This window comes from Chrysemys picta, chromosome 13 (assembly GCF_011386835.1).
Source record: "Chrysemys picta bellii isolate R12L10 chromosome 13, ASM1138683v2, whole genome shotgun sequence".
Classification (NCBI taxonomy): Eukaryota; Metazoa; Chordata; order Testudines; family Emydidae; genus Chrysemys; species Chrysemys picta.
The window spans coordinates 23,417,502-23,439,499 of record NC_088803.1 but is presented as its reverse complement, the minus strand read 5'-3'; the positions used below and the strand labels follow the sequence as shown (position 1 = coordinate 23,439,499).

At 45.3% G+C, this 21,998-nt stretch overlaps 1 protein-coding gene across 15 annotated transcripts in view; it reads left to right on the top strand.

The window, feature by feature from the left end:
• The window catches only part of CPNE1 (copine 1), an 88,899-nt gene that overhangs the window by 50,087 nt on the left and 16,814 nt on the right, over positions 1–21,998 (top strand). For all 15 annotated transcript variants that reach the window (XM_005310759.5, XM_065565621.1, XM_024111631.3 and 12 more), the window contains 4 exons: positions 8,903–8,977; positions 9,253–9,324; positions 19,323–19,406; positions 20,600–20,689. In XM_005310759.5, coding sequence (XP_005310816.1) covers positions 8,903–8,977; positions 9,253–9,324; positions 19,323–19,406; positions 20,600–20,689 — 321 coding nt within the window. The remainder of the gene's footprint in view (positions 1–8,902; positions 8,978–9,252; positions 9,325–19,322; positions 19,407–20,599; positions 20,690–21,998) is intronic.

Genomic DNA, 21,998 nt, shown 5'->3' with positions numbered 1-21,998 from the left:
CACGCCTGGGGGCGACACACCAGCCTGCACACTGGATCCTTCTCCCTGTTTTCTCAACCATCTGTCCCACTTCTATTGTGCTTGGGCACAGATTCAGATGGCTGGGTCCTTTGCATGGTGGAAATGAGATATTCTCTCCAATTCTGCCCTTCCCCTCTCTCCCAGTCCCCTTCCCTATTCCTCTTCAGGGACCCTTCTCGCAAGCATCTCATGCAGGAGATCCAAACGCTCCTCGCCACGGGAGCAGTGGAGGAGGTTCCTCAGGAGCTAAGGGGCAAGGGATTCTGTTCCTATTATTTCCTAATCCCCAAAGCTAATGGGGGTCTCAGACCCATCCTTCACCTGCGAGGCCCCAACAGTTTAATGAGAAAGTTGAGGTTCCGCATGGTCTCTCTAAGTATGATTATTCCCTCTCTGGATCCAAGAGACTGGTACACCGCCCTCGACTTCAAGGACGCGTATTTCCACATCTCTATAATTCCTGCCCACAGATGGTTCCTCAGGTTTGTGGTCAATCACAGTCATTACCAATTTACAGTCCTCCCCTTTGGCCTGTGAACGGCCTCACGAGTGTTCACCAAGTGCATGTCGGTCATAGCCACCCTCCTACACCGGAGGCAGGTGCAGGTTTACCCGTACCTCAACGACTGGCTGCTCAGGGGGCATTCCAGGGACGAAGTGGAGTGACAAGTCAGCTTCGTAAATTCCACCTTCGACAGGTTGGGTTTGCTGCTCAACAAGCACAAATCAACCCTTAACCCAACTGTAGCAAGGTGACGACTCACCAGTGCGGCGCCTCCTGCTGGTCATCCAGGGAATTAGCTCTCCAGCTCCGGAGCGCCCTCTGCAGGCCGGCTGATTTCTCGCTTGTCACTGGCCCTCATGTCCCTCCTGGACCCCTTGCCTTTGCCTTGGGGTGCTGCCGCCTGGCAGTGTCCCCACACTTTGGGTGTTCCCTCCCAGGGGAATCCCCAACTCTCTATATCCACTTTGCCTCAGTGGCTACTGCCAGTCACCACCTAACCTCCGCTCACTGGGGCAGACTGCAGTCTGTAATCCACTCATCATTGGCAAGGGTGGTTTGGACCTGCTGCCTTTGCCTACCCTGGTCTGCACCTCTGCAACCCCAGTACTCTTCCTGGCTTTTACCAAGGCCTGCAGCCCGGGGGTTTTCCAGCCTGGAGCTCCCCAGCTCCTCTGGCCTTTCCCCAGCCCTGCTCCACTCTAGGTACCCTGCTGTGCTCCCAAGCAGCCAGGCCCATCTCAATCCACAGCTAGAGCGAGAGACTGTGTGCAAGCTCCTGGCTCACAGCCCTTTTATAGGGCCAGCTGTGGCCTGATTGGGGCGTGGCCTCAACTGTGGCTGTTTCCCCAATCAGCCTAGCCATTCCTCCCTGTCCCGGCCCTCTCCAAGGGCTGGCTCTTAACCCCTTCTTAGCTGGAGCGGGGTGACCGTCCCGCTACACTGACACAGAGAATAGATTTTATCGGAGCAGTGTTGGACTCAGGCCAGGCTAGGCCATCCCTGCCAGAGGCTCGCTTTTGGTGAATGACAGACATCATACAAAGCCTCAGGCGGTAACCTACTACCACAACAAGGGGTTGCTTGAGGCTTCTTGGCCACATGGCAGCATGTACGTATGTGGTACAGCACGTGAGACTCAGGCCTCTCCAAGCTTGGCTGGCATCCACCTACTGTCCGGGGCGCAACAGCCTGGACAAGGTGGTCACCCGCCTGGTGCTGATTCTCGAATCTGTCCACTGGTGGCTCAACCCACAGGAGGTGTGCAAGGGAGTCCCCTTCAACAAACCTCAGCCCTTTCTGTCCCTCTTGACAGATGCATCAGCATTGGGATGGGGCGCTGACCTGGGAGAACTCCAGACCCAAGGTCTCTGGTTGCAGGACGAGCTTTCACTCCACATCAATGTCAAGGAGTTGAGAGTGGTCCGACTGGCGTGTCAAGCCTTCCAGGCCCAATTGCAAGGGAAGTGTGTGGGGGTCATGACAGACAACACAATTGCTATGTTTTGCATAAACAAGCAGGGTGCTCGTTCTTCTCCCCTATGTCGGGAAGCCCTTAAGCTGTGGGATTTCTGCATAGCCCACTCCATTCACCTGGAAGCACTTTACCTCCCAGTTTCTCAGAATGAGTTGGCGGACTACCTCAACAGGTCCTTCCACAATCACGAGTGGTCTATCCGCCCGGATGTGGTGCACAACATTTTCCAAAGGTGGGGAGTTCTCCAAATCGACCTGCTCGCCACGAAGAGCAACAGGAAGGGCCCCTGATTCTGTTCCTTCTGGAATCTCAGCCTGGGCTTTCTAGGGGATGCATTTCTCCTTCCTTGGACAGACCATCTGTTGTACATGTTCCCACCGGTTCTGCTCATCCCCAGTGTTCAGCGCAAGATCTGCAGGGACAAGGCGGTGGTCATACTGGTAGCACTGGCTTGGCCTAGCCAGCGCTGGTACACCATGCTCCCGGAGCTGTCAGTGGACACCCCAATCACATTGCCCCTGGTCCCGGACCTGATCACCCAAGACCACAGTCATCTTCATCATCCCAACCTCGAGTCTCTGCACCTCACTGCTTGGAAGCTTCATGGCTAAACCCGATGGAGCTTATGTGCTCTGAGCCAGTTAGGGAGGTCCTATTAGGAAGCAGGAAACCCTCCACCAGAGCTACCTACCTGGCCAGTTGGAAAAGGTTTGCAATCTGGTGTTCTAAGGTCGTGCTCCTCCGATGCAGGCTCCCATACCGCTTATCCTAGACTACCTACTGCATTTAAAACAGCAGGGCCTCTCGGAATCATCTCTGGCAGCCATCTTTGCCTTCCACCCAGGAGTGGCAAGCTGTTCTGTCTTCACCAACACAATGGTCAGTCCCGAAAGATCTGGACAAGCTATACCCGCAGATTAAGCAACCTATCCCAGCATGGGATCTCAACCTGGTCCTTTCCAGACTAATGGGGCCCCCATTTGAACCCCTGCCGACTTGTTCACTGCTCTACCTGTCATGGAAGATGACATTCCTAGTTGCCATTACGTCAGCAAGGAGAGTGTCGGAGCGTAAAGCCCTAACCTCTGACCCTCGTTACACTATTTTCTATAAGGACAAGGTGCAACGTAGGCCTCACCCAGCCTTTCTCCCAAAGGTTGTGTCCCAATTCCACGCCAATCAGGACATTTTTCTACCCATCTTTTACCCAAAGCCTCACGTGGATAGTCGAGAAGAAAGGCTACACTCCCTGGACGTTCGAGCGCTGGCCTTTTACATTGAATGTACAAAGCCGTTCCATAAGTCAAACCAGCTGTTTGTGGCAGTTGCAGACCGGATGAAGGGCCTTTCGGTCTCATCACAGAGGATTTCATCATGGATCATGTCTTGTATCCAGGCATGATATGATCTGGCAAAAGTACCAGCCCCTGAACTAACGGCACGTTACAGAAGAGCGCAGGCCTCCTCGGCAGCATTCCTGGCCCAGGTCCCGATCCAGGAGATAAGCAGGGTGGCATCGTGGTCCTCGGCTCACACTTTCACCTCTCATTACGCTGTTACCCAGAGACGATGCAGCATTTGGCAGAGCGGTGCTCCAGGCAGCAATTCCACGAACTCCGATCCCACCTTCTGGCAAGGGCTTGGGAGTCACCTAATTGGAATTGACATGAGCAAACACTCGAAGAAGAAAAAATGGCTACCTACCTTTCGTAACTGTTGTTCTTCGAGATGTGTTGCTCATGTCCATTACAAACCCATCCGTCTCCCCTCTGTTGGAGTATCAAGCAAGAAGGGACTGAAGAGGCAGCAGATGGGCAGGGACCTATATTCACTGCTATGAAGGCGCCACTCCAGGGGGCCTCACAGCTGACCTGACGGGTGCTGCTAGGGGAAAAACCTTCCGATGACTGTGCATGTGGCGCGCACACACCTAATTGGAATGGACGTGAGCAACACATCTCGAAGAACAACAGTTATGAGAAGGTGAGTAACTGTTTTTTAAATTTACTAAGTATATTTCGTTTGCTTCATAAATCAGTTAGTTTTAAGTGCAAAACGTGTTTTGATAAACTTCCTTTTTTCTTATGTATCCAGCACATTTAAGGTAGTTTTATTTGACTAATAATTTCAAAATGCTGTTTTTTCACATTTTAATTGAATTCCAATTTCTGTCCAAATACAGCTTGACACAAAACGCAAGTAAAAAATTAATCATCTACTAAATAAGAAATGTGTTGTTCACCAGTTTCTAACATGATACAAATATATTAAAATTAAGAATCTGAATAAATGTGTCTAGATATACTGTATCCCCCGATTAGCAAAAATAATTACCATCAGATTTGGCGGAAAGGCTATGTGTAGTTCCCTATCAGCATGTTTTAATGGTACCAACCAATGAGAATCAGCCTTTTTTTAGGAAAATAACTACAAAGCACAAACGCAAAACAAGATTAAAATTGATTATTTAAATCATGATTAGAATCTGTGATTTAAATCGCTTAGATTTTAATCAATCTACCCTGCCTGCAACAGAGACACAGCAGTTCTGGTGCCTTTCTGACGCTCCCTCTACAATGTGACATCCTGGTTGGCCAACTCTCCCTAAAGCCAAGTGGAAGAGCTGTTCTGAAACATTAGTATCAGTTGTTTGTAACTTGCTCAGGTGTGTTCTTTGATATTGAAACTTCCCAGCCCAAAGCTGGTTTCTTTTAAAGAGTTTGAGCAAAATGTGTTCAGCTTTTCTTTACATTCAAACAAGAAATTATTAATTTTTTTTTGGCAGGGTTTGTGATAGCGTCTGTCTGTCTGTAACATGATAACTTTTGAACGCTGACTGTGATCTGTTCAAAATTTCAGGGAATGTTGTAGGTTTCAGTGGGCAGAACCTGATTGATTTTGGGGGGGAAAAATAGAAGGGGGAAAATGGGGATCACATGGAGCCTCTGGCATCTGTTTAGCAGAGCCACACCTTCAACTGGTTAGCATCTTCCAGCATAACAATACCTCTATCTCAGCTCCGTTCATCCTCCCAATAGAGTAGAGCATGTTGCCATCTTGAATGACTTTTCTTTCTGCCTACAAGATGAGAAGAAATAAGGCGGGGAAGGGGAGCCCACAGGGCATCTGGCAGAGAAGATCTTGGAATGGGGTTTTTGCACATAGTCCTTGGTATGGGGAAAACATAGAGCCACTGCCAATGGAGGGAAATGGGGGATGCACAGAGCCTGGTGTGCAGGGAGAGGAGCAGTTACAGGGAGTCCCTGGATTAGAGGGCGGATGGGAGAGTGGCACACTAGGAGCTTGTGGGGAGAATGGAGGGATTTAAGAACTTCTAGATGTGTGCAGTGAGCCCACCCTATAGAACTTGCAAAGTGTGCAAACCCCTAGTTTATATTTAAATAACTTGAATGGGCACAGTTTAAAAAATGAAGCTTATTGTGAGGTTAGCCCTCAATGAAGAGTCTCTCTTTCTTAGGGCTGGTCTACACTGCAAAGTTATAGTGGTATAGCTACGTCTCTCAGGCGTGAAAAATAGACACCTAATACCCAGAATAGACAGTTCTACCGCCTCTTGGGGAGGTGGATTTCCTACAGCGACAGAAGAACCCCTCTCATCACTGCAGTGTCTATATTGAAGCACTTCAGTAGCGCAGCTAAGGTGTTTTAAGGTTAGACATAGCCTGAGATGCTTAGTTATGTATTTGCATATGTACAGTACATGAGTTTCAATGCACATTTTAATTGCGCTAATGGTCTTCACTCTCTCTGCTGGCAGAGAAGAGTTTACATTTAGTGTCTTGTTTAAAGATGACCAATCATGGAAGGGGGTACGTTAGAAGCTGGCCTTTTGCCTAAAGAAAGTTTTAAAGTTATTATAGTACAGTCTTCTGCATATTTTTAAATTAGAAATTCATGTTCTGTCTTACTGGAAAACTAGTGAAATGATTACATCTGAAGAGGAGATGAGATTTTAAGTCAGACTGTGAAAAACTATTTTTTAATTTTTTTTTAACACCTATTTAACTTCAGTGATTACCACTTTGAAGAGAGGAGATCTTCAATTAAAAATCCAAACACTCCTGCTCTTTCCATTAAAGTGTGAGCGCTAACAGTGTACATGTTCTGTGACCCCCAACATGTCCTCTAGCAAAACCACGGGAGAAGATACTCCTAATTTTTTCTTAGGTACAGAACAAGCAGAAAAAAATCTTAAAACCCCAAACAAACAACTCCTTTCAGGCTTTCTTTGTTATAATAAAGCAAAAATAAAGGTCACAAGTCCAATATTTTTAGTAGGGCTGTCAAGCGATTAAAAAAACGAATCGCGATTAATTGTGCTGTTAAATAAATGGTATTCAATATTTTAAAAATATTTGTGGATGTTTTTTGCATTTTCAAATACATTGGTTTCAATTACAGCACAGAATACAGTGTACAGTGCTCACTTTATATTTATTTTTTATTACAAATATTTGCACTGTAAAAAAACAAAAGGAATAGTATTTTTCAATTCACCTAACACAAGTACTGTAGTGCAATCTCTTTATCATGAAAGTTGAACTTACAAATGTAGAATTATATACAAAAAATAAAACAATGTAAAACTTTAGAGCCTACACGTCCACTCAGTCCTACTTCAGCCAATCACTCAGACAAACAAGTTTGGTTACAATTTGCAGGAGATAATGCTGCCTGCTTCTTGTTTACAATGTCACCTGAAAGTGAGAACAGGCTTTCCCATGGCACTGTTGTACCTGGCGTCACAAGATATTACGTGCCAGATGTGCTAAATATTCATATGTCCCTTTATGCTTCAACCACCATTCCAGTGGACATGCATCCATGCTGATGACGGGTTCTGCTCGGTAACGATCCAAAGCAGAGTGGACTGACGCATGTTCATTTTCATCATCTGAGTCAGATACCACCAGCAGTGGGTTGATTTTCTTTTTGGGGTTCAGGTTCTGTAATTTCCACATCCGAGTGTTGCTCTTTTAAGACTTCTGAAAGCATGCTCCACACCCTGTCCCGCTCAGATTTTGGACAGTGCTTCAGATTCTAAAAACTTGAGTCGAGTGCTGTAGCTGTATTTAGAAATCTCACATCGGTACCTTCTTTGCGTTTTGTCAAATCTGCTGTGAAAGTATTCTTAAAACAAACATGTGTTGGGTCATCATCTGAGACTGCTGTAACATTAAAATATATGGCAGAATGCAGGTAAAACGGAGTAGGGGACATACAATTCTCTCCCAAGGAGTTCAGTCACAAATTTTAATTAACACATTTTTTTTAACAAGTGCCATCAGCATGGAAGCATGTCCTCTGGAATGGTGGCTGAAGCATGAAAAGGCATACGAATGTTTAGCATATCTGGCATGTAAATACCTTGCAACACTGGCTCCAAAAGTGCCATGCAAATGCCTGTTCTCACTTTCAGGTGACATTGTAAATAAGAAGTAGGCAGCAGTTTCTCCCGTAGCTTGTTTGTCTTAGCGACTGGTTGAACAAAAAGTAAGACTTAGTGGACTTGTAGGCTCTAAAGTTTTACATTGTTTTGTGTTTGAGTGCAGTTATTTAACAAAAAAAAATCTACATTTGTATGTTACACTTTCACGATAAAGAGATTGCACTACAGTACTTGTATGAGGTGAATTGAAAACTATAATGTATTTTATCATTTTTACAGTACAAATATTTGTAATAAAAATAATATAAAGTGAGCATTGTACATGTTGTATTCTGTCTTGTAATAGAAATCAATATATTTGAAAATGTAGAAAGACATGCAAAAATATTTAATAAATTTCAATTGGTATTCTATTGTTTAACAGTGTGATTAAAACTGTGATTAATCTTGATTGATTTTTTTTTTAGTTAATTGTGTGAGTTAGAATCATAGAATATCAGGGTTATAAGGGACCTCAGGAGGTCATCTAGTCCAATCCCCTGCTTAAAGTAGGACCAATCCCCAACTAAATCCCCAAATCTCCCCCTCAAGGATTGAATTTACAACCCTGGATTTAGCAGGCCAATGCTCAGACCACTGAGCTATCCCTCCCCCCTGTGATTAACCGACAGCCCTAATTTTTAGATATCCTTTGCAGGCCCCTTTTAAATCAATGGGAGAAACAATGTTTTCCATCCTGATTAATTTCATTTCTGATGATTGCACAAGAATGTGTCCTGGAAAACAGATATCTGGAACAAAAATTCTTAAAACTTCCAAGTTCAGAAAATAGAGATGGCTTATTATAAATTGCTCAAAATGGAGAGCGCATCAAACATCATGGAATATGATCTAACAAATGAGTATGGGGTAATTGGAGAACTCTAGCAGGGCTACTTCTCTGTGTTTAGTTGCCTTTGTGTGAAAAGGGAAGGTGATTGCAGCAGAGATTGAATGAGTATTGGAGACCCCCTCTACTCCTCCATTTCTGGAGCAGAAGGTTGGATGTTTAACCCAGGGGTAGCAAAGTGGGGTTCAAATATATTAAAACAGGACCTGGCTTGTTGAATGGCCTCTTTCTATGTTTAGAATTTCTTGGATCCTTATAGTAAAATATCATTGTCTCAAGGTGTCATTGGGAGGCAAAAATTAGAGGTGAAAGGAATGCAAGGATTAGATTTCAGGGGATGTCAATGGATGTCAGAGCTGGAATACTGTAGCCTCAGAATGTATAGCTTTAGGATAAATAAAATTTGCAAAAAAGCCTTAGTGATTTAGGAGCATAAGTCCCATTGACTTTCAGTGATGCTTAGGCTCCTAAGGGTATAGGTTACTTTTGAAAATGGAACTTAGGGACTTAGCACTTAGGTGATTTTGGGAAATTTACTCTTGAAGAGTTACCTTGTTTTCTGGGTCTAACTCCATAATTATGTATGCCTTCATTTGGCTTTAGATTGTTTCCAGTAAAACACTCACTCGGCCTTTGGAGTTGAAGAAAGGAAAGCCAGCAGGAAAAGGCACCATTACGGTAACTGTGCTTTGTGTATATCCCTAAAAGAATGAATGAACTTGTCACTTTATGTAGAGTTAAATTTCGTTGGTTAAATTAATTAGCTTTGGGTAATTTAATTTCAAAGTTTGTCTGCTTTTTGGCAGTGTTAAATTGTGTTACTTGACGTGTGTGTGTGCGCACGTGTGTGCAAGAAAACATATTTACAACCAGAAGCAAAGTCCCTTTCATGTGCCTGAGTGTCTGCTAAGCTCCATTGGAAATTAATTTGTCTTTAAATTCTTGTCACACAGATTTCAGCAGAAGAGATTAAAGACACAAGAGTTGTCAGTCTAGAGATTGAAGCACAGAACTTGGACAAAAAGGTAATTGACTCTTACAGAGTTACACATGTTTTTGTAGCTATAATCAGGAATTGCAATGAGATGGATTTCAGTTCTACTCGCTGTGTGTGTGTGTGTGTTTGTGTTCACTCTTTTTTTTTTTTTTTAATTGGGAGAATAGTGTAGAAGAGGATGTACTCACATTTAGAAATGCTTGAACAGGAAACATGCTGTTTATGTTCTGAATGTGATGTCACATAGAAAGTAATCAAACCACACTTTTGGGGATTGGCCTTGCCTTTCATTCAAGCTGATTTCATTGAGATGTGTCTTTGATAGTGGGCAGTTTATCTGAAAAAACATCCTTGAGGTAGAATTGAAAGTTGATTTAGGCTAAATATTAAATGTATTGGATAACAACCGGAGAACTTCCAAAGATTCAGAGTTTAGTTTTGAATCCTTATCTGCAGCTTCTCCCAGTTATCCAGACTTTGGAGTCCTCCCCAGCATGCCCTAATGCCCAACATCATGCAAAAAAATGATACATCTTCTTCCTTCTAATGTTTCCAGACTGCTCTTTTCATGCTGTGTTGGGGTGAGTCTGACTGATCCTTTGGAAAGTTGGTGTACTTTTCTTCTGTTTGTAGGACAGTCCTGGACTGTCCATGTCCCATCATTAACACTGGATGAGAAATAACACAATCTATATATGGAAAATGTGTGTTCAGTGTTAACAAAGACATATTGAAGACCACACAAGATATGGAAAGTTTTAAAGTAAATGTATTTTATTCCAGTTATTATTCCAAGAAAATTATTGTGGAACCACCTGATTTATTACAACATTATATATTTAGTGTTACATTCTAAATAGAGCTGAAAATGGATCAAAATGTTTAGTTTTTCTCTAAAAGTGGTGGGCTATTGGTGTGAACTTCACAATATTAACTTTTATTTAGAGCTGTCAAAATGGCAGAATGTGGGAAAAACAGAACAGGAGACATACAATTCTCTCCCATGGAGTTCAGTCACAAATTTAATTAACACTTTTTTTTTTAACGCGCATCATCACCATCGAAGCATGTCCTCTGGAATGGTGACCGAAGCATGAAGAGGCATACGAATGTTTAGCAGAGGTGTAGGCAACCTATGGCTGATTTTCAGTGGCCCTCACACTGCCCGAGTCCTGGCCACCGGTCCGGGGGGCTTTGCATTTTAATTTAATTTTAAATGAAGCTTCTTAAACATTTTAAAAACCTTATTTACTTTACATACAACAACAGTTTAGTTATAGATTATAGAAAGAGACCTTCTAAAAACATTAAAATGTATTACCGGCACGCAAAACCTTACATTAGAGTGAATAAATGAAGACTCGGCACACCACTTCTGAAAGGTTGCCGAACCCTGGTTTAGCATATCTGGCACGTAAATACCTTGCAACACCTGCTCCAAAAGTGCCATGCAAATGCCTGTTCTCACTTTCAGGTGACATTGTAAATAAGAAGTAGGCAGTAGTATCTCCTGTAAATGTAAACAAACTTGTTTGTCTTAGCAATTGGCTGAACAAGAAGTAGGACTGAGTGGACTTGTAGGCGCTAAAGTTTTATATGTTTTTGAGTGCAGTTATGTAACAAAAGAAATCTACATTTGTAAATTACACTTTCGCGATAAAGAGATTGCATTACAGTACTTGTATGAAGTGAATTGAAGATACTATTTCTTTTGTTTATCATTTTTAAGTGAAAATACTTGTAGTCAAAAATAATATAAAGTGAGCACTGTACACTTTGTAATAGTTGTTTCAATAATATTTGAAAATGTAGAAAAACATCCAAAAATATTTAATACATTTCAATTGGTATTCTATTGTTTAACAGTGTGATTAATTACGATTAATTTTTTTATCTTGATTAATTTTTTTGAATTAATCATGTGAGAGTTAACTGCGATTAATCGACAGCCCTACTTTTATTCCCTTAGAATTTTCTGTGTCACTTTTTGGAGTTTTTTAATCCATTTTTATTAGGAAATCTCTTCAAATTGGGCTCTGGCTGAAATTTGTCCTTGACAGGGCAACCTTTTATTATAGACAGATATCTTTTAAAAACATGGTATTTTCTCTCAAAATGTGGTATGTAAACTGAGTAGATCTGGTGCAATGTGTAGCTGCATCTTTGAGTGATGGTCCCTATTGTATTCCACTGCGGGTTACACATGAGCACCATGCGCCCGGAGTTGGAAAATTTGAAAGTAGTGTCCATTGGTCCACGTATGCACCCTGGGTTGCCACGGGGCGAACCGACCATTTCTCCAGTTCCTTCTGACCGATGCATGGTCCAGTTTGAAACTTTTAAGTGTCCTCATCTCTGACGCACCTTTAAACACATCATTGTACATAGTTTTATAGTAGTTTTATCAGTTGTACTGTAGTTTTTATCATAGTTTGTAGTATTTAGTATACACAGATCTCAGGTTTGTTTTTCTGCCTCCCTCCCGTCCCTTCCCTGTATGGGTACCGGACTATGCCCAGGACCCTGGGCTTCAAACTCTGTGCCTCCTGCCCATGGTCCTTCTTGGTAAGCAACGGCCACCAAAGCTGTCTCTACTGTTTGGGGGAAGTTCACGTCACGTCTAGGTGCAGTATCTGCCAATCCTTCCCCAGCTGTACCCGAGAAGGCCAGGTTCTCCGTCTCATGGAATTCGCCTCACTCACACCCAGGTCGGAGGACCCTCCCCCCTGTACATCAGCCTGAAATCGCAAGTTATGTGCCTCCTGCTACCGAATCCGGCTCCGGTGGTACCACCCCATGGACTCCATGCCGAGGCCTAGTAGGGAAGTAAGGAAGCAAACCCAAAAGCATGGGACTAAGTCTTCCTCAAAAGCGAAAAAAGTGAACGCTCCTTCCATGAGTTTGAGCCACAGAGATGTGTGCACACAGAACCCGATCGACATGACAAGAAGCCCCACAAGCAGGGGGATCCGGCGGTTCCGAGTGCTGGTCCATTGGTATCGACAGCCCTGGTGTGCCATAAGATGCGGGATCCAAGGCACTGAGTAAAGAGAGGGTACCTCTGACACCAGGGAGATCAGGAACTGTGTGATCCTCTTAACATATTTGCTTTAGCAGCTCCGGGATCACCCCATTTTTTCAGACCCTTCTACCTCTAGGGAGATTATTTTTCCCCCTTGTGATGCACCTCCCACTGTGGGACCCCTCAGATGAACTACCCTCTTCCACTGGCTTCAATGGTACTTCCAATGGAACTGGATTCTGCCTTCTCATCCTCCGACAAATTGAACACCGGAGAGGGATTATTGGCATTGTACCACCCACACGTGCCATCCCGGTCTTGGCGCCCGTGGAGCCACCGGTACCCTATGCCATGGGGACCACCTCAACATCCCCCAGATCCGACCTCCGGGCCGTACTGCGGACTCTGGTCCTGATGCCCTCCCTCAGAACTAGCCTGATCCACAAGGGAATTTTCACCTTCCTCCCCATTGAGGGCCCTTTCTAGCAGGCACTCGGATCTGTTAGAGGAGGAGGTATCCCTTAGCCTAGCTCTGAGGGTGCCGCCGGAATCAGCAAGATTTCCCTCCTCTTTTCCAGATGAGGCAGTGACTACAGCATCCGCTTCACCTCCAGATGACTTCAGACAGCTCAAGAGCTACTGTGCAAAGTTGCAGGGGAACTCTATATTCCCATGGAGGAAATCCAAGACACCCAGCATAAACTCCTGGATATCCTCCACTCCTCAGCACCAACTAGGGTTGCACTGCCTATTAATGACGGCATTCTTGAGCCTGCCAGAACATTATGGCACACCCTGGCTACCTGCATGCCTACCCCCAAAGGGGCAGAAAGAAGTTACTACATTCTGGGTAAGGGGTCCAAGTTTCTCTCTTTGCACCCCCTTTCTCCTCCACCCCCCCACCTCCCCATGGTTGTGCAAGTAGCGACTGAACAAGCCAGCCAACAGCATCCTTGTTCTGCAATATCTGACAACAAGGACAAGTGTTTGGACCTTTTCCTCATCCAGTCTTCAGTTCTGGATTTTGAACTATCCTGCTTTACTAGCCAAATACAACTTCCTGAACTACAGCAAATTTGAGGAATTTGCTGATAGTCTCCCACAGCAGGACCAGACTCGTTTTCAGGTGTTTGTTGAGGAAGGGGAGCTGGTGGCCAGAACAGCACTCCAATTGAGGCTGGACACAGCTCCTCCAGGGCTATGGCTAGGGCCATAATTATGCATAGGGAGTCTTGGCTCCGCTCTTCTGGTTTTCCTAGGGAGGTATAAAACACTATCAAAGACCTTCCCTTTGATGAATCCCATCTCTTTAATCAAAAGACAGACAATTCCCCACATACCCTCAAGGACTCCAGAGCCACCTGTCGCTCCCTGGGCATCTACACTCCTGCCCCAAAGCTTAAATTACACCACGACCACCTACCCAATGCTACAGGTCCCCCAATTCTGTCCTCAGAGACCTTATGAGCCACCAAGGAAGTGACAGAAAACCCAGAGATCATGCCTCCTGGGACCCCCTTTACAGGCTTCCACCTCACAGCTGCAACCTCCATCCAAGACATATTTCTGTTACCATCTAGAGAGCGGCCAACTACCTTGCCTACCACCTCGCGACACCTACCCACTTTGGGGTCATTTAGCACTCTTTTTCCAAACTTGGAGTGCAATAACAATGGACAAATGGGTGCTGAATGTCATCCACCATGGCTATATGATCAAATTGATCACACTACCTCATCTAGCCACCCCCCACCCCTCCCTTCAGGGACCACTCTCACAACAGCATTCTCACCCAAGAGGTGCATTCCTTATTACAACAGGAAGCAGTAGAACACGTCCCCCTGGAGTATCAAGGAACTGATACCCAAGAAAAAAAGCAGGTTTTGACCAATTCTTGACCTCCGTCATCTCAATCGCTTCATCCACAAACTCAAGTTTCGTATGGTCACATTGGCAGTGGTTATCCCATCCCTAGAAAAAGTCATGTGGTTTACAGCTCTCTATGTGCAGGATGCATATTTTCACATCGATATCTATCCAGCCCACAGATGCTTCCTGAGATTCAAAGTCGGCACTCACCATTTCCAGGTTACTCCCCTTCAGAAGAGCCACTGCTTCCAGGGTTTTCTCCATTGTAGTGGTTTATGTCAGACATTTCGGGATCTTAGTGTTTCCATATCTAGACAACTGGCTCCTACACATACAGTCCAGACACAAAGCCCAAGTTTCAGCCTCCATGTTACTCGACTTTCCTTCGTCCCGTGGAGTCAGCATCAATTTTGTGAAATTAATCCTAGACCCCATACAATCCCTGGACTTTATAGGGGCCACCATCAGTTCAGTCACAGAAAAGGCCTACCTACCAAGGAACAGGTTCCAGGCAATGAGAGAAATCATAACTCACATTGTCAACAATCCTTATGTACCAGCCAGGACTTGCCTGTTCCTTCTTGGCCACATGGCTTTTTGCACATACATGACCACCTTTGCTTGACTCCACCTTCATTGCACCCAGATGTGGCTCCAAACCGTTTACTCGCCAAAACGTCATGCCATGGACCTCATACTGACAGTGCCCAACTGGGTGCTCTCATCCCTTCAGTGGTGGACAGACCCATGTCATATATGCATAGGTGTTACCTTCCTCCCCGGACAAGACAGTCATCACCGACAAATCCTTCATAGGCCGGGGAGCGCACATGTACGATCACAGGAGACAGAGAACGTGGTCTCTTTGAGAATCCAAGATGCATATCAATATCCTGGAACTCTGAGATGCAAGGAAAGCATGCCAATCCTTTCTCCTATTCATCCGTTCCCGTCATGTCAGACAACACCACCACTGTTTTCTACATCAGCAGACGGGGGGACACACGAGATCGACTGCTGTATGTGCAGAAGCAGTCAATCTCTGCAACTAGCGTATCACTCACCAGATCCTCTTGTCCTCAGCCTATCTTTGATGGGCACAGAATATGCTCACGAACTCGCTCAGACATTTTGCGATTGACCATGAGTGGGAACTTCATGATTAGGTAGTTCACAACAGATTCACCTGATGGGGGATTCCAACCAGAGACCTCTTTGCTTTCCATATAAACAGCAAATGCACCAGGTACTGCTCCAGGGAAAATCTCAGCCATCACTCTCAGGGCAATGCTCTCCAACACCCCGGTCAGACCAAATCAGCTACACCTTCCCTCCTCTACTGCTCCTATCTCAGGTACTCCACAAGATTTGATGAGACAGAGCAACAATCATTTTGATCACCCTTTGCTGGCCCAGACAATTCTGGTTTCCCAAGCTCCTTTGCATATCAACCCGTCCACCAGTTCCTATCCCCATCTTCCCCGCTTTGCTGACCCAGTGCAACGGCGAGTTCAAACATCCCAAACCATAGGCGCTCCACCTCAGAGCATGGTATTTGGATGGGCATCTGCTTTAGAATAGACCTGTTCTTCAGCTGTGCAAGACATCCTCTCCAGCAGCAGGAAGGAATCCATTAGGCACTGTTACCGAGCAAAGTGGAAATGCTTCGCCTCCTGGGTTCAACAAAAGGGCGTTTTACCAGAATCAATGGGGATCCCTCTCCTCCTGGACTTTTTGTCTTTGAAGGCATTGGGTCTTGCCATCAACTCTCTGAAAATCCACATGGCTTCAATTAACGCATTCCACCCTCCTGTGGAAGGTCACTCTATCTTTACACACCCACTAACTGGGGAGTTTTGAAGGGGCCTCATCAGACCCTTCCCACCCATTCAAACCCTTGCACCCCAATGGGACCTGAACCTAGTTCTATCCTTGCTAATGAAACCACCCTTTGAATCACTGGCATCATGCTCTATGTCCCTCCTATACATAAGTCACCTTCCTTGTTGCTATCACTTCCGTGAGAGGGCTCGGTGAACTCAGAGCTATGATGGCGGACCCACCTTTCACAATTTTCCATAGTGCTAAAGTATCCCTGCGCCTACATTCCAAATTCTTACCAAAGGTAATCTCCTAGCTTCACATCAATCAATCAATCAATCCAGTCACTTACCTGTTTTCTTCCCAAAGCCACGCAAATCTGCAGAGGAATGCTGACTCCGTTCCCTGGATGTCCAACGAGCTTTAGCCTTTGACCTGCAGACAATGAAACCCATCAGAGAGTCCCCCAGGCTGTTTGTTGCAGTAGCAGAAAGACTCAGGACAGGCCATCTCTACCCAGAGAATCTCTAAGTGGATTTCTGGTTGCATTAAACTCTGCTATCATCAGGCCTGCCTCCTCACACCAGGTTGCGGACTCGCTCCACAGGAGTCCAGGCTTTGACCACGGCCTCCCTCCAGGACGTGCCGCTCAGAGGACATATATAGAGCGGCCACATGGAGTTCTGTGCACACCTTTGCAACATTTGCAGGATTCGGCGGCTAACTCCTTCGGCACAGCAGTTCTCCACACAACCATTCCATCCTCAACCTTGCACCCTTGTCCGACTTAGGTACTGCTTGTTAATAGGGGCCATCATTCAAAGACGAAGATGAGGTTACTTACCTGTAACTGGAGGGTCGTCAAGATGTGTGGTTCCCATCTGTATTCTACTTCCTGTCCTCCTTCCCCTCTGCTATGGATTTGTCTGATTCACGGTAGAGAAGGAACTGATCACATCTGACGGAAGCACAAGGCGAGCCAGGTTGCTTTGTGGACCAACAGACATTACTTTCAGATTCTATGGCTCTGGGCGCATAGCGCACATGCATAACCCTTAGTGGAGTACAGATAAGGACCACACATCTCGAAGAATCTCCAGCTACAGGTAAGTAATCTCCTCGTTTTAAGGGAAAGAAAACGAAATTTTTGGTTCATTTTTAGCTGTGATTCATTTAACTGAAAGTTTTTTTCAGTGCTCCTGAAGTCTAAATTTTTTACTTATGTAAATTACTTTTATTCTTATTTCTCTTCCCAACCTCTGTGCTTTCATAGATTGTTGCTTTCATAGATTCCAAGCCCAGAAGGGACCATTGTGATCATCTAGTTTGATCTCCTGTATAACACAGGCCAGAGAACAGCCCCAAAATAATTCCTAGAGCAGAACTTTTAGAAAACATCCCATCTTGATTGAATAATTGTCAGCGATAGATTCTCTATCAACACTGTTACAAGCCAAACTTGTAATCTCATTGAAAAAAAAAATCATGTTAGTTTGAAAGGATGTATTTGCTGCCAATGCCCCCCTGCCGAACACCCCCGCCGCGCTGCCGAACGCCGCAGTGCCGAACACCCCCGCCCCCCGCTGAGTGCCGCCAAAACCCCTGCCGAGCGCTGCGCCGCCGAACAGCCCCCGCCCCCGTGGAGCGCTGCGCCGCCGAACACCTCCGCTCCCCACAGAGCACTGCACTGCTGAAGCCCTCCCTCTCCCCTCCCCCCCCGGCGTGGAGCACCGCCGAACCCTTCCCTGCCGAGCACCGCGCCGCCAAACCCTTCCCCGCCGAGCGCTGCGCCGCCGAACACCCTCCGCCGAGTGCTACGCTGCCGGAACCACCACACACACACCCCCTCCCGCCGAGCGCCGCACCGTGCTGCCCCCTGCCACCCCAAGATTGGCCACCCCTTACCAGGTGCCGCCCCAAGCACGTGCTTGGTTTCCTGGAGCCGGCCCTGAATACACCTAACATCTAATACACTGACTGTACCTGGAGTGTATCCAAATCATTCTCAATGGCTACTGCCAGCTCCAGGGGACCGGAAAGAAGTTGACAGTCTTTTCTGTCCTTTAGTACATGGCATCCTGTGGGTGAGAGTGAATGGGTTATAAAAGGAGGTGAAGAGCTTATATGTTTCAGTGACTGTGGGGTTGGCAAAGTGAAAGTATGTGCATTAATGGAGAGTACCGGGGCATTGCCAGCAATGGGCATTGCCAGCAATGGGCATTGTCAGAGCTATGAGGTGCAGGAGTGGTGGTGTGCACTGGCAGAGCTCTGGGGCCTGCAGGGGGGTTGGGGTGCACTGCAGAGGTGGAGGGTGCAGTTGGGGTGATCTGACAGAGCTGTGAGGTGCAGGCAGGTTGAGGTACAGGGAGGTTGGGATATGTTGGCAGAGCTGTGGAATGCATGGGGATTGCGGTGCACTAGGATTGGGGCTGGGGGAATTGAGATGTGGGTGCAGTGCTGGAGGGTGTGGGGCGGTTTCAGGTGCAGGATTGGGTGCACTGGCAGAGCTGTGGAGGACATGAGGTGGGGGTGTGCTGGCAGAGCTCGGGGGCCGTGCCTCCCACATCTGAGTCCCCAACCTCTCTTGCCTCACCTATCATCCATCCTTATTTATCCCCCTCCCTCCTCACTGCAGTCCAAAATCCCTCTGCCCACATTTCCCCACTCCTCTGACCCCTAATGTCCCCCCAGGCATTTACACGTCTAATTCCTTCCCCCCCAAAGACGTGGATTACATTCCCTCCAAAATACAACTCTCACATTGCAGCACCCTCCAGCCCCTCAGTGCAGAACTCCTTTTGTCATAGGGGAGGGCTGTGATAACTATTTAATGGCAGCATGAGTTCACAGCCAAGAGGGCTCTGTTTCATCTAGTCATTAGTTTCTCAGTTTAACAGTACAAGGCAGCCAAAGGAAACTTGTTTTTTGGGGGCTAAAAACAACTTGTAACCTGGAAACCCCTTGATCAAGTGACCCCATATGTGTATAACTAATGCTACCCCACACTCCCATGAGGAACACCACATTTCAACAAATCTGCCTAAGCATGTCGATTTTAAAGGACTTAGGAAGGTTGACCCTTTAAACAGCTATCACGATGCACCCATAGCTATAGTGATGCACCTGTGCCATTGGAATAAGTGCACTGCCACACTAACTTCTCCGTGCTTTCTGTCCCACTGGGGATGCCAGCCTTCCGTCATTCCCGTCCCCAAACGTGACATACTCCTACCCCAAATATCCACCGCTAAGTGGTTGGTATTTATTTGGGTAAAGCATGGGGGGTTGATTACTCTTTTTTTTTATTTTTACAGGATTTTTTGGGCAAATCCGATCCGTTTTTGGAATTTTACAAGCCGAGTGACAGTGGAAAATGGCAGCTGGTCTACAGATCAGAGGTAGGGTTTCCACACCGACACAAACTATTCTGGCCTTAGTTTCTGCTATCATTGCCTGAAAAGGGAGAACAGAGTGTGCTGTGGGGAATAGGCTATAGCTGTGATTTCACAGAAACTAGTTTTAGTGTCTACTGAACTCTTGTGCCACTAATGCTAACTAGCGCTTCATTAAGTGTGTTTCATTTCAAAGGTTTCCAAAGTATTTTCCAAGCTAACTCATAAGGGTAGTTCTCCACACTGGGATTTTGCACAACATACTAGGGTTAGGACCTATGGCACTTTAACAAGAGTAGAGACTCCTTAATGACCATATGTTAGGACCTTTTTTAATGTTTAATCTGAAAAAAAATGCCGTGTCCCTTAATGGTGTTGGCGCATTGGTTCAGTCCTGACTTAGAGGAAAGAGTGGCACCTACTGAGCTGTGAGCTCTTGCTTTTTGCATTACCTGTTTTACAGGATTTCTCCTCCAGGGATTAATCAGGCCCAACCCTGAATATATTTAGTCTGCACTTAAATTTTAGGCCGCCCTAGCTACGTCGCTCAGGGCTGCAAAAAAAATCATGACCCGTGCAACGTAGTTAAGTTAACCTAATCCCCACTGTAGCTACTGCCTCTCAAGGGGGTAGATTTACTATAGTGATGGAAAAACCCCTTCTGTTGCTGTAGTAAGCATCTGTCTACAGCCTTGTAGCTGCAGCTGTCCCACTGTAGTGTGTTGTGTAGACATGTCCTTAGCATGCAAAATCTGAGAGGTTCGCAGCCTGAGACTTGATCTACACTTCTAATTGATATCAACATAGCTGTGTCGGTCAGGGGTGTGAAAACCCTCCACATCTCTGACCCACATAGCTATGCTGGCAAACCCCTCAGCGTAGATGCAGCTATGTCGACAGAACAGTGCTTCTGTCCACATAACTAATGTTATTCAGGGAGGTGGTATTCCTATACCAGCACAAAAACTCCTTATGTTATTGTAAGCTGTGTCGACTGTAGGGGACTGTATGGACAAAGCGCTGCCTGCATAGGCTCTGTAGAGTAGACGTAGTCTGAAACACCGAACCTCCAGCTCAAGAATTGCCTCCAGATCCTCAGCATGGTGCAGAACTCTTGATTTTGACAATGTTAAAGCTCTTAAAAATTTGCATGTGGCATCCCCCATGCAAGATTATTTATTGTATCTGTTATCTTGCAGGTGATTAAGAACAATTTAAATCCATGCTGGAGGAAGTTTAGTGTTCCCTTGCAAACGTTCTGTGGAGGGGACTTCAATAAACCAATCAAGGTAAGGTCTTTGGAAATGCTTAAGTGATTAGATTCTCTTTCTTATTCCATTGCAATTGTAAGTCACGATCTCTGGGTTGACATTAACTAACTATGTGGTTATCAGGCTGTTCAATCTTTGCTTATCTAGAAAAGTTGTTTAAAAATTTAAATATTAGCAAATAAGAGATCATTTTTATTAAATGCAAAATCTATGTGAATGCAATAGCACGTGTCAAATTTAAAATAGGTCGAGAAATGCAAAAGTGAAGTTTCCCACACTCTTCCCTAACAACTGATCCATACACAATTATCAGACTTTCAGTCATTGTCTGGAATGTAGCTGAGAGGCTCATTCAATGCTGAACCAAATTGATGTGCTGAGGAAGGCGATGGTACCATGTAAACCCCAGTGCCATCTTTGGTCACATCCATTCATATTAGCAGGGACCCTTTCCCTATTGCCAGCTTGAGCAGAGGCTTTTCCTTGAAAAGGGTCTAGGTTCTAACTCCTTGAGCTCTTACATTCAATAAATGACTCTGTCTGACTCAAGGTCATGAGTAGGTCTTCAACATAATACTCCACGTTCATAAGACAGTTTGCTGTATCTTAAAACACCCCATGTAGTTACCTAATCTTCTTAATTCACTGAAGTTTCTGATTAGAGGTGCAGTCTAAAAATATACCCTTTCCACAATAAATGAATTCAAAACCACATGCTGTTCTTCCTAAACCAGCCTTTTATCTGGTCAGTCAACCCAAAAAAACGTTTCTTTCTAGGTTTTCCTGTCTCATTGTGCCTGTGAGGAAGCCTTGTGCTGGGAATCAGATCTTAAAGGTTTAGCAAAAGGCATGCATGCCAGTCAGTGTGTGTGTGTAGCATGGTAAATCCAAAGAATTACTGAGATTGTTAAATAGGAAAAAAGGTTTGAAGTATGACTTGGGGTGCTAAATATGGGGTAAAAGATTTCAGTGATAAGTTAATGTACTTCATAATTGGGGGAAAACCTGACCATGACCAAAGAAGAGGAATCCTCTTGGCCCAAAGACATTTGAGAAGTGAGAGAGACACTGACTAGGCCCACGTTGGTAATGTTTGTTGTCCCTCTTTGCCAAATTGATGCTAGATTAAAATCCTTGGTACTTTGCAAGCATGGCATAGAGTGGGGGCATTTCATTATGTACCGTTTTGTGTGCTAGGCTCTGAAAGCTGTGCTTTACAGTAGGAATCCGTATTCGTCACTTCAGGGCAACTGTATGCTAATAATACACTTCCACATAGTGCCTTTCAGTCAAGGACCTCAAAGCATTCACAGACATTTAAACAAAC